This window comes from Rana temporaria, chromosome 10 (assembly GCF_905171775.1).
Source record: "Rana temporaria chromosome 10, aRanTem1.1, whole genome shotgun sequence".
Taxonomy (NCBI): Eukaryota; Metazoa; Chordata; class Amphibia; order Anura; family Ranidae; genus Rana; species Rana temporaria.
Window position 1 is genome coordinate 19,344,388 of NC_053498.1, and position 13,186 is coordinate 19,357,573.

Genomic DNA, 13,186 nt, shown 5'->3' on the forward strand with positions numbered 1-13,186 from the left:
TTTGCAAACGCAAAATTAGGGCTGCTTTTACAAAGTGTAAACTGTTTACACCATGTAAAAGCAGACCCTTCTGTCCAGCGACGCGATTTTTTTTTTGTTTTGAATTTTTTTTTTCGCGCCGTATCTTTTTTTTTTCCCGACGCAACTTTATTGACCCGTCGCAATCCACAAAGCTCGGCGTAACGTAATTTCGCGCTATGCACGTCGGGAAAATGACGTCACAAGCATGCACAGTACGGCCGGCACGGGAGCGCGCCTAATTTAAATGGGAATCGCCCCCATGAAAAGAGGAATGCCGTGCGCCGGCGGAATTTAAGTTACACAGCCAAAAATTTCTAGGTAAGTGCTTTGTGGATCGGGCACTTAGGTAGAAATTTTAAGGCAGTGTAACTTAAATGGGAAAAACTAAGTTACGCCGGATCTTTGTGGATTACCCCCATACAGATCCATCCGTATGAGATCGCGCATGCGCAGTGCGTGTGCGCATGGCTATGTTGGTTGGCATTCCATAAAATTTTCCTTACAGAAAAAGCTATTTTCAATATGAATTTTTATGTTGTATAACTGAAAAAAAATTGTTTCAGGGATGGAATCAGTGCTGAAACCCCAACCGGAACATCCTGGACCGAGCTAGACTTCTGCGTCACTTTCAAACACGTCACTTACGACAACGGCTATCTGTGGCTTCTCGACCCAACTGGTGACATCTATCGATGTGAAGAAACTGATTTGGCCATAACACAAGACCAAGCACAGCGATCTCTAGTGTGATCTGAGTCTAGGTGATTACATGGGCTGCTCTCTCCGTCTACTCATTATTCTGCAATGATTAACACCGCCACTAAAAGCTTCTAATGCTAGCTTGGACTTCCAGCCGATAACATATCTTGTATCTTGCTTTAAATATATTTGCATCAAATAAACTTTTTTCCTATAAAATGGTTTTAATTATTATTGTCAGAGAAATATTGATTTAGAAAAAAATATTTATCTCACTTTATCTGAGTCTAAAAATCTTAAACTTGCAGCCGCCAAAGCACTTACGCCGACGTATCTCGAGATACGCTGCGTAAGTGTAGCTATGCGCCGTCGTATCTATGCGCAGTGCCCACAATCTGAGATACGCCTAAAAATAGGCTTCCTACGACCGACGTAACTTGCCTACGCCGTCGTATCGTAGGCGCATATTTACGCTGGGCGCATTTGCCGCTCCTATTGATTTTCTATGCACATATGCAAATGAGGGAGATACGCCGATTCACAAACGTACTTGCGCCCGGCGCATAATATACGCGGTTTGCATAAGTCGTACATCCGGCGTAAAGTTATTCCCCATATATGAGGCGCAACCCATCCAGGGAACTCAAGCCGTCGTATTTTACGTCGTTTACATTGTCCGTGAATATATCTGGGCGTAGGTTACGTTCACGCCGTAGGCAGTGATCCGTCGTATCTTAGGCATTCGTTCCGACGTGATTCAGAGCATGCACACTGGGATGCGTCCACGGGACAGCGCATGCGCCGTTCATTATTCGTATCTGTCTGGCGCTCGGCCCATCATTTGCATGGGGTCACGCCTCATTAGCATGGCTCACGCCCACTTCCACCTACGCCGGATTACGCAGAGGAAACCCAGCGCAGTTTGGGAGGCAAGTTCTTTGTGAATTCTGTGCTTGCCTCTCTGCACTGTGTCGGCATAGTATATATTAGATACGCTACGGCGACATAAATATGCGCCGTTGTATGTGAATCCGGGCCATAGATTATACTTGGCTGCTGCAGAGGAAAATTAGGTCTACTGTCCGCCGTAAAAAGCCTGTACAGTGTGGCAGAGTTTATTTATATACAGTATCTCACAAAAGTGAGTACACCCAGGGCTGTTTGAAGGAATTTGGGGGCCCCAAGCAAAATGGACATGGAGGCCCCCCAACCCCCCCCCCCGACATGGGGGCCTCATGTTCTTTTTACTATTCCACCCCCCACCATACCGCGTGGCAGGAGATTCAGTTTCCTGTTCCCAGCTGGACTGAAAGGAAGTGACATGAGCACTCAGTGTGCACTTCCTGTCAGTCCGGCCGGGAACAGGAAACTGAATCTCCTGTACCGTGCGGTACCCGGACTGACAGGAGGAAGGAAGAGGAGCTTGGCCACGCTACAGGGAAGGGGAAGAATTGATGAGAGAGGCAGCAGTGCTACAGCCGCCTGAGGCTCTCTATCCACTTGCCGACCTCCTCATGTAAATATACGTCAGCAGAATGGCACGGACAGGCACATGCACGTACCCGTACGTCCTCTGCTTGACGTGGGTCAAGGGTCCGATCGGGACCCCCCCCCCCCCCAGTACATGCGGAGGTCGGTAAGCCTCGGGGAGCGATCCGGGACGACGGCGCGGCTATTCGTTTATAGCCGCCCCCTCGCGAACGCTCCCCGGAGCTGAAGGACAGGGAGAGCCGTGTGTAAACACGGCTTCCCCGTGCTTCGCTATGGCGGCGCATCGATCGAGTGATCCCTTTTATAGGGAGACTCGATCGATGATGTCAGTCCTACAGCCACACCCCCCATAAGTTGTAAACACACACCAAGTGAACACTAAATGTTACAGCGCCCCCTGTGTTTAACTCCCAAACTGCAACTGTCATTTTCACAATAAACAATGCAATTTAAATGCATTTTTTGCTGTGAAAATGACAATGGTCCCAAAAATGTGTCAAAATTGTCCGAAGTGTCCGCCATAATGTCGCAGTCACGAAAAAAATCGCTGATCGCCGCCATTAGTAGTAAAAAAAATAAAATAAAATAAAAATGCAATAAAACTATCCCCTATTTTGTAAACGCCATAAATTTTGCGCAAACCAACCGATAAACGATTATTGTGATTTTAGGTAGAAGAATACGTATCGGCCTAAACTGAGGAAAAAAAATATTTTATATATGTTTTTGGGGGATATTTATTATAGCAAAAAGTAAAAAATATTGAATTTTTTTCAAAATTGTCGCTCTATTTTTGTTTATAGCGCAAAAACTAAAAACCGCAGATGTGATCAAATACCACCAAAAGAAAGCTCTATTTCTGTGGAAAAAAGGACGCCAATTTTGTTTGGGAGCCACGTCGCACGACCGCGCAATTGTCTGTTAAAGCGACGCAGTCCCAAACTGTAAAAACACCTTGGGTCTTTAGGCAGCATATTGGTCCGGGGCTTAAGTGGTTAAAGAGCGCTCAGGCAGCATTTATAGCAAGCGCGGCAAGGGCATTGCTTGGGGCCCTAAGCGAGCTCAGGGCCCCAAGCAATTGCTTGGTTTGCTTTCCTTGTCGCGACGGGCCTGAGTACACCGCTCACATTTCTGTAAATATTTTCTTGTATCTTTTCTTGTGACAACACTGAAGAAATTACACGTTGCTACAATGTAAAGTAGTGAGTGTACAGCTTGTATAACAGTGTAAATTTGCTATCCCCTCAAAATAACTCAACACACAGCCATTAATGTCTAAACCTCTGGCAACAAAAGTGAGTACACCCCTAAGGAAAAATGTCCAAATTGGGCCCAATTAGCTATTTTGCCTCCCCGATGTCACGTGACCCGTTAGTGTTACAAGGTCTCAGGTGTGAATGGGGAGCAGGTGTGTTAAATTTGGTGTTATCACTCTCACTCTCTCATACTGGTCACCGGAAGTTCAACTTGGCACCTCAAAGAGGATCTGAAAAAAATTATTGTTGCTCTACATAAAGATGGCCTATGCTCAGTGGCGTCAGGAGGGGGGCTGAAGGGGTCTGGAGCCCCAAGTGGGTCGCCAAAAAGCCCCGGGTCTCAGGCATGCACAATTCTATTGTTAGCCTCCAAGCGGGGACCGATCTGATCCTGAGCGCGGCTGAGTATGGCCGAGTGACATAACAGGTCCTGCCTTCTGGAGCCAGTGCCGATCCTGGCCTCCCTGGGGCCCTAAGCAAAATGACATGTCACATTGCCGAAAATGCGGGGGGGGGGGGCGCTGCCGACAGTGACATGTCACATTAAAGATTAAACTTGAGAAGTGGGGGGAGGGGGTGTTCTGCTGTCGGAAATGACGTCTTACATTAAAGTGAGAAGCTGGGGGTGCTGACTTCTTATCTCTTCTCCCATGCAGCCAGCGAGTTAAGAAGTGGGGTGAGGGGCCAAAAATGACTTCTCACCAGGTGGGGCCTCTAGTAATTTGGGGGGCCCTTCACAGCTTTGCGGGGCCCTAAGCGGCTTGCATAGTGAGCCTATAGGGCGGATCGGCCCTGTCTGGAGCCTGCAGTGTCTATGATGGACGTCCCACTGGTCCAATCCCAGTGTGACATCCATCATAGGCGCTGCAGGCTCTAGAAAGCGGGAATTACAATGCGGCCGCCGCACCACATCACTATGAGATCCCTGATCCCCGCTCGGCACGCGGCTCCACTCTCCTCCTCTGGCTGCCTCCTGTGTTGATGATGGGTGCGCCACACACCGCTCACTACAGCTGAGCTGCAGGACACATGAAGTCTGTCTCCTGGTCAGGCAGGTCAGTGTATGTCTGTAAGGTAGGTGAGTGTATGTGTCAGATAGGTCAGTGTATGTGTCAGGTAGGTCAGTGTATGTATGTCAGGTCAGTGTAATGGTCAATGTGGGTCAGGTAGGTCAGTGTGTCAGGTAGGTGAGTTCAGTGGTCAGCATTGATGGGCACTGGTAAGCCAGGCAGCAACCAGCAAGTGAGCTTACCCCCGCCACACAACACCTCCCCCCCCTCCACACAACCCCACCACCCAGCCAAAAAGGAGGAGTGGAAGAGACTCCAGTGGCAACCTGTGAAGCTCTGGTGAACTTCATGCCCAAGAGGGTTAAGGCAGTACTGGAAAATAATGGTGGCCACATAAAATATTGACACTTTGGGCCCAATTTGGACATTTTCACTTAGGGGTGTTACCAGCGGTTTAGACATTAATGGCTGTGTGTTGAGTCTTTTTGAGGGGACAGCAAATTTACACTGTTATACAAGCTGTACACTCACTACACAACATTGTAGCAAAGTGTCATTTCTTCACATGAAAAGATAGAATAAAATATTTACAAAAATGTGAGGGGTGTACTCAGTTTTGTGAGATACTGTATATATTATTATTTTTTTGCAATGGTGACCCTTTCGTTTTACCTTTCCATAGACAACATTGCCTTTATTAAAGTTTTGCCTGGGATACAATTTTCAGCGTGAACCATAAAGTTAGGAGTAAAGAAATAGGGCCAGATCCACAAAGAAGTTACGCTGGCGTATCTATTGATACGCCGCGTAACTTCTAGTTTGCTCCGGCGTATCTTTGTTTTGTATCCACAAAACAAGATACGTCTGAAGCTGGGCTAGATCCGACTGGCGTACGTCTTAGTACCCCGTCGGATCTAAGGTGCATATTTACGCTGGCCGCTAGGTGGTGTTTCCGTTGATTTCCGCGTCGAGTATGCAAATTAGCTAGATACGCCAATCCACAAACGTACGTCTGGCCGGCGCATTTTTTTACGTCGTTTCCGTAAGGCTTTTTTCGGCGTATAGTTACCCCTGCTATATGAGGCGTATCCTATGTTAAGTATGGACGTCGTTCCCGCGTCGAATTTTGAAAATTTTATGTCATTTGCGTAAGTCGTTCGCGAATAGGGCTTTGCGCAGAATGACGTTCACGTCGTAAGCATTGGCTTGTTGCGGGTTAATTTTGAGCATGCGCACTGGGATACCCCCACGGACGGCGCATGCGCCGTTCAAAAAAAGCGTCATTCGCGTTGGGTCAAAACGTATTAACATAAAACACGCCCCCATCTCATACATTTGAATTGCGCACCCTTACGCCGACAAACTTACACTACGCCGCCGTAACTTACGGCGCAAATTCTTTCAGGATACAGAAAATACGCTGTAAGTTACGGCGGCGTAGTGTATCAGAGATACGCTACGCCGGATGGAACAATGCGCCACGCTACGTAGATCTGGCCCATAGTAGATTTATTCTACAGGTCCATAGGTCATACCTAAAGACGGGCAAATATGGAATAAATAGGGGCAGAGGGACAAGGGTCTGTCCTTAAATTTAATTTTAGGAGCTCTTTCATGTGTGTAATAAAAGGCCAAAACATTATATACAGTACATATATAGATTAACAAAAACATATACACTGAAAAAAGTAACCAGCTTCCCATGATAGGTGGGGTCTATCTATAATGTATATATAGAACAAAGTCTCCCAGCTCTCTACACCAAACATCTGCATCCTGACCTACCAAGATGTTGTTTGTTGTGAGCCTCCTCCTGCTGTGTGCCGGAATCTCTGCTTCTGGAGGTAAGTCTTCTCTTCCTTCACATCTATTTCCCCATAATAGGGAGGTCAGATACTATTGTTTAATATTTTCTGCTACAGTAGCCACAGCAGTCACTGTATGTTATTGGGATTTTATGTGATAGACCAACACAAAGTGGCACATAATTGAGACGCGTAAGGAAAATGATAAATGGTTGTCAGAGACTGCAAACACCCACGTCCGGGTGTCAGCAAGGACACTTAGAATGAATCGTATAGGACTCAGAACGAGCATGCACGATAGCGCGCGCCCATGCGCATGCGTGCGCCCCCGCCAATCCCGGCGCACGGCACCCTATTTAAACGTGAATCATCTGCAGGGTCGTTTGAAGGAATTTGGGGGCCCCAACTCCCCCCGACATGGGGGCCCCATGTTCTTTTTACTATCCCCCTCCCCACCGTACCGCGTGACAGGAGATTTAGTTTCCTGTTCCCAGCCGGACTGAAAGGAAGTGACGTGAGCACTCAGTGTGAACTTCCTGTCAGTCCGGCCGGGAACAGGAAACTGAATCTCCTGTACCGCGCAGTACCCGGCCGGACTGACAGGAGGAAGGAAGAGGAGCTTGGCCACGTTACAGGGAAGGGGAAGAAGTGACGAGAGAGGCAGCAGTGCTACAGCCGCCTGAGGCTCTCTATAGAGCGCTCAGGCAGCATTTATAGGAAGCGTGGCAAGGGCCCCAAGCTCAAAGCCCCAAGCAATTGCTTGGTTTGCTTGCCTTGTCGCGTCAGTGCTGGATTGTCTCTTCAGCTATACATGTGTTCCTGTTTACCTGTTCTCGGATTGACCTGTTCCTGAAATACCTGGTTTGTTTGACTACCCTTCTTGGATCCTCCTTACCTGCCTGCCTGACCCCGGCTTGAACTTTGACTACGATCTTGTCTCCTGATTTGGTACCTCACTGCCTGTCAGTGTTGCCAACCATCCGTATTTTTACTGACAGTTCGTAAAAACTGGCACTTTTCCCCCCGTTCGTAAATGTCCGTGGTTGCGGGAATGTGCCAGTAAAAATAGCCGATATCGGTTCGGCTTGGAACTGCGCATGGAGATTGGAGGCAGGGGGTGATTGGAGGCAGGGGGTGATGGTGGCTGCAGTGGCACCGCAGAGGGGGGTGGAGGCAGGGGGCAATGGAGGCAGGGGGAGATTGGAGTCAGGAGGTGTTAGTGGCAGGGGGTGATTGGAGGCAGGGGGTTATGGTGGCACCGCAGAGGGGGACGGTGGCACCGCAGAGGGTGGGGGATGGAGACAGGGGTTGTTGGAGGCAGGGGGTGATTGGAGGCAGGAGGCATGGGGTAGATTGGAGGCAGGGGAGATTGTGGCACCGCAGAGGGGGGTGAAGGCAGGGGGTGTTGGTGGCAGAGGGGGATGGAGGCAGGGGGTGATGTGACGAAATAATTTGCCCTTATTATATCGAAAATAACAAAAATATGTTTTTTACCTTAATATCTACCTTAAATCACATTGCTATTTGCCCAGCGTTCTTGTTTGTAGCCTAAATACTGAAATTTGCACCTGAAAATTTAATTTAGTAACTTTTTTGAAATGCCAGTAAAAACGTGGCTGCGCCAGTAAATTTCGGGTGTCGTGCCGGTAAATTTCAATCTGGTAGGTTGGCAACACTGCTGCCTGTCTGCTGCCGACTTCTGCCTACGCCAGTTTTCCCTATTGAGCTTCCCTGAACGGATCTGATGTCTGGTTGCTGCAGCTCCTATACTTAAAGAGGTTCCCAGCACCTCCGAGAGACTATTTCTGAACCAGCAGGCACCTTCACCCTCTCAGGCCCCTGCATTCCCTGTCCTTACCTCCAGGGGGTGCCGGGACCGTGCCAGAGGCCGCCCCCACTTTCTCGGCTTCGCTATAAGGTACGTGACATTGGTTTTCCAAATTTTTTACAAATAAATAGGTGAAAAGTGTGGCGTGCGTTTGTATTCAGCCCCCTTTGCTCTGATACCCCCAACTAAAATCTAGTGGAACCAATTGCCTTCAGAAGTCACCTAACTAGTAAATAGAGTCCACCTGTGTGTCATTAAATCTGAATAATACAGCTGTCCTGTGAAGCCCTCAGAGGTTTGTTAGAGAACCTTAGTGAACAAACAGTATCATGAAGACCAAGGAACACACCAAACAGGTCCGGGATAAAGTTGTGGAGAAGTTTAAAGCAGGGTTAGGTAATTAAAAATATACAAGCTTTGAACATCTCACAGAGCTCTGTTCAATCCATCATCAGAAAATGGAAAGAGTATGGCACAACTGCAAACCTACCAAGACATGGCCGTCCACCTAAACTGACGGGCTGGACAAGGAGAACATTAATCAGAAAAGCAGCCAAGAGGCCCATGGTAACTCTGGAGGAGCTACAGATCCATAGCTCAGGTGGGAGAATCTATCCACAGGACAACTATTAGTCGTGCTCTCCACAAATCTGGACTTTATGGAAGAGCGGCAAGAAGAAAGACATTGTTGCAAGAAAGCCATAAGAAGTCCCATTTGCCGTTTGCGAGAAAACATGTGGAGGACACAGTAAACATGTGGAGGAAGGTGCTCTGGTCAGATGAGACCCAAATTTTACTTTTTGGCCTAAAAGCAAAACGCTGTGTGTGACCGGAAAACTAACACTGCACATCACCCTGAACACACCATCCCCACTGTGAAACATGGTGGTGGCAGTATAATGTTGTGTGGATGCTTTTCTTCAGCAGGGACAGGGAAGCTGGTCAGAGTTGCTGGGAAGATGGATAGAGCAAAATACAGGACAATCTTAGAAGAAAACCTGTTAGAGTCTGCAAAAGGCTTGAGACTGGGGGGAGGTTCACCTTCCAGCAGGACAATGACCCTAAACATACAGCCAGAGCTACAATGGAATGGTTAAGATCAAAGCATATTCATGTGTTACAATGGCCCAGTCAAAGTCCAGACCTAAATCCAATTGAGAATCTGTGGCAAGACTTGAAAATTGCTGTTCACAGATGCTCTCCATCCAATCTGACAGAGCTTGAGCTACTTTGCAAAGAAGACTGGGCAAAAATGTCCCTCTCTAGATGTGCAAAGCTGGTAGAGACATCCCCAAAAAGACTTGCAGCTGTAATTGCAGAGAAAGGAGGTTCTACAAAGTATTGACTCCGGGGGGGCGCCATACAAATGTACCTCCCACACTTTTCACATATTTGTAAAAAATTTGGAAAACCATTTATCATTTTCCTTTCACTTCACAATTATGTGCCACTTTGTGTTGGTCTATCACATAAAATACCAATAAAATACATTTACATTTTCGGTGGTAAAATTACAAAATGTGGAAAATTTCAAGGGGGATGAATACGTTTTCAAGGCACTGTATCTTATATATACAGTACATCAATTGAAACAGTGATGTAAGCTTTTATAGTCTTTTATTATAGGTGTCCGCAAAGGTATCAAACTGTTTTGTCTTATTAAAAATTGAAAAGTTAAATTCACTTCCTTTTTTAACACACTTATGCCGCGTATACACGATAATTTTTCGGGTTGTAAAAAATGACTTTTTTTAATGTCATTTAAAAAGATCGGGCCAGATTCAGAAAGATCAGCGGATCTTTCTGCTGGCGTAACGTATCCCCGATACGTTACGCCGCTGTAACTTTGGGCGCAAGTTCTGTATTCAGAAAGAACTTGCGCCCTTATTCACGGCGGCGTAACGTATGTGTTGCGGCGTAAGGCCGCGTAATTCAAATGGGGATGTTGGGGGCGTGTTTTATTTAAATTTGACCCCGCGTTTTTTATGTTTTTTGAACGGCGCATGCGCCGTCCGTAAAATATCCCAGTGTGCATTGCTCCAAATTACGTCGCAAGGACGTATTGGATTTGACGTGACGTACAGCCGTATTCGCGAACGACTTACGCAAATGACGTAAAAAATTCAAGATTCGACGCAGGAACGACGGCCATACTTAAAATTGAGTACGCCTCATAATAGCAGGGGTAACTATAAGCCGGAAAAAGCCGAACGCAAACGACTTAAAAAAATGCGCCGGCCGGACGTACGTTCGTGGATCGCCGTAACCCAAGGGTGGCGTCATCCGAATGGAACTTTCCCTTTATAGTGCTGTCGTAGGTGTTGTACGTGACCGCGCTTTGCTAGAGCATTTTTTTTTTTACAACCCGAAAAATGATCATGTGTACGCGGCATGACAGTATAGATCTTATTTCAATGCCTGCTACCAATTCAGTATAATTAGTATTGCCCCTTTTCCAGGTGGTATTTCCTTGCAGTGATAGTAAATAGACATGTGCAGTTCGTTTTGAATAAAAATTCAGACTAGTTTTCGTTATGTATGTGGATGTATCCAAAATTCAGAATTAGAATAATACCGAAATTAAACTAATCTGAAATTTAAATTTAAATAGATTTCAAATCGTTTTCTAATTCGAAATGTTTTCAAATATTAAATTAGAAAAGTTTTCTAATTTGAAAAATGTTTTCGAATAGTTTTCTAATTTGAATCGTTTTCTAATTTCCAAAGAGAATTAAATAGAATAGAAAATAAAGGAATAGAAAAGAAAAAAAATTCTAGTCTATTTTTTTATTTTTGGAAATTGGAAATTGGAAAACTATTCACAAACTTTTGGAATCCAATTTTAAAACGTTTTGAATAGATTTGAAAAGGAATAAATGAATCAAATTCCGAAAACGAATGAACCCCCTGGCGGTATTCCTGAGTCTCACTCGGGGTTACATTTTCGTGCTGCGAGCAGTAACCCCGAGTCAGACTCGGGCTCGCCTTGCTGAATCCACAGGCAGTGTTTACTTACCTTGTCCCTGGATCCAGCGATGCCACGGCGCTGTGTGAGCGAGCGGGACCTCGCTCAATTCACACAGTGCCTCTGTGTGCCGCCGATCTCCGTTCCCTGTGACGTTACGACGCACGGGGGCGGAGAACGGCGCCAAATTCAAAAAGGTAAGCAAACACATTACATACAGTATACTGTAATCTTATAGATTACAGTACTGTATGTAAAAAATACACCCCCCCCCCCCTTGTCCCTAGTGGTCTGCCCAGTGTCCTACATGTCATTTTATATAATAAAAACTGTTCTTTCTGCCTGAAAACTGTAGATTGTCCATAGCAACCAAAAGTGTCCCTTTATGTCAAAAATGGTTTTAGAGCAGCTAGAAAACAGCGATAATAAATTATTATCACGTTCAGAAGTGAGCGATAGCGATTTGTGGGGAAAATCGTCATAAAAAAATAAAAGTAATGACAGCGACAATTCTGCAACTGAGCAAATTTCAGTGATTTTGAGTTGATTACATTATTGAATAATTTTTATTATAATTATATTATTTGTTATAATTATTAATAATTATTTAGTATGTTATAATTTATAATTTTGTTTTAAAAAAAAAATCATACCCAGGATGCCTACTAGACTCTTGTTTGGTCAGATTTAAGTGAGTTATTCCTAAGAATTACAGGCCTACAGTATAAAACGCCAAATTTCCTTGCAAATAATGGTACCGCTTTCAGCACCTAAAATCTGAAATAATCATACCGCCAGGGAGGTTAAAGCTGTAAATTTGAGGTTTTCGCACATGTCTAGTAGTAAACTCGGTACTAGCACTTGTACCTTCAGGTAAGCCCATAATAAGGTTTACCTGTAGGTACAGTTAATATCTCCTAAACTTGCACAGTGCATGCAGACGATGAGATCATCCGGCCTACAGACCGTCAGAGCTCGTGCTGGAAATGACATCATTGTGCCCCCGACCACTCATGTAGCCAAAAGGACGTGAACCCAGAAGGAAGACCAGGCGAAGATGTCAGCAGTCTCAGCAGCGACATTGCGGCGCTAGAGGGCTTCTTTCTAAGGTAAGTTTCTCATAATGTACTAGTATGCGATGCATACTAGTACATTATGACATTGCCTTGCAGGATTCATTTATTTACTGTATTTATTGGCGTATAACACTCACTGAAAATAGAGGGTAAACTGTGCCTGCGTGTTATACGCAGGGGGCTGTGGAATTTTTTTCCACTGAAACTTCCCTTTTAAAGTTAGGGTGTGTGTTATACGTCTATGCATGTTATACACCGATAAATACAGTATTTTTTTTATTACATTTTATTTATTGGCCAGCAGTTTACTACCGCTTTAAAAAATCAAATATTTTTTTAGGGAATATTTCTACTACAGCAATATCTTTGTTTTGATAATTATTCCCTCAAGGTCCCTTTATCTCTGAGACTGGCAGTTCAGTTTCAGGGTCTTGGCATTCTTCTTATAGCCTAGGCCAGGGATAAGCAATTAGCGGACCTCCAGCTGTTGCCAAACTACAAGTCCCATCATGCCTCTGCCTCTGGGTGTCATGCTTGATGCTGTCAGAGTCTCGCTATGCCTCATGGGTCTTGTAGTTTGGCAACATCTGGAGGTCCGCTAATTGCTTATCACTGGCCTAGGCCATCTTTATGTAGAGCAACAATTCTTTTTTTTAGATTCTCAGGGAGTTCTTTGCCATGAGGTGCCATGTTGAACTTCCAGTGACCAGTATGAGGCCCGGTTCCCACTTGTGCGAGTTCATAACGAATGTGATGAGTCAAAAACACTTTGAATTCGCATTTCATCCCTAAAGAGCCCTTTCACACTGGAAACGCCTATAGCGGAGCGTTAAAATAGCGGTAAAACACCACTATTTTACCGCGTTTTTACCGTGATTTTACCGCGTTTTTACCACGTTTTTACAGCGTTTTCAATTCATTTCAATGGAGGGGGCGTTTTTGGAGCAATTTATGAGCGTTTTAATAGCGCTATTTTTACCGTGAAAACGTGGCAAAAACACGGCAAAAACGCACCAGTGTGAAAGGGCTCAAAGT

General features: G+C 45.4%; 1 protein-coding gene across 2 annotated transcripts in view; it reads left to right on the plus strand.

Moving 5' to 3' along the window:
• LOC120916388 (fish-egg lectin-like) overlaps positions 1 to 939 on the plus strand; it is a 45,654-nt gene extending 44,715 nt beyond the window's left edge. For both annotated transcript variants that reach the window (XM_040327337.1, XM_040327336.1), the window contains exon 4: positions 585 to 939. In XM_040327337.1, coding sequence (XP_040183271.1) covers positions 585 to 771 — 187 coding nt within the window. In that variant the 3' untranslated portion in view covers positions 772 to 939. The remainder of the gene's footprint in view (positions 1 to 584) is intronic.
• The last annotated feature ends 12,247 nt before the right edge of the window (positions 940 to 13,186 follow it).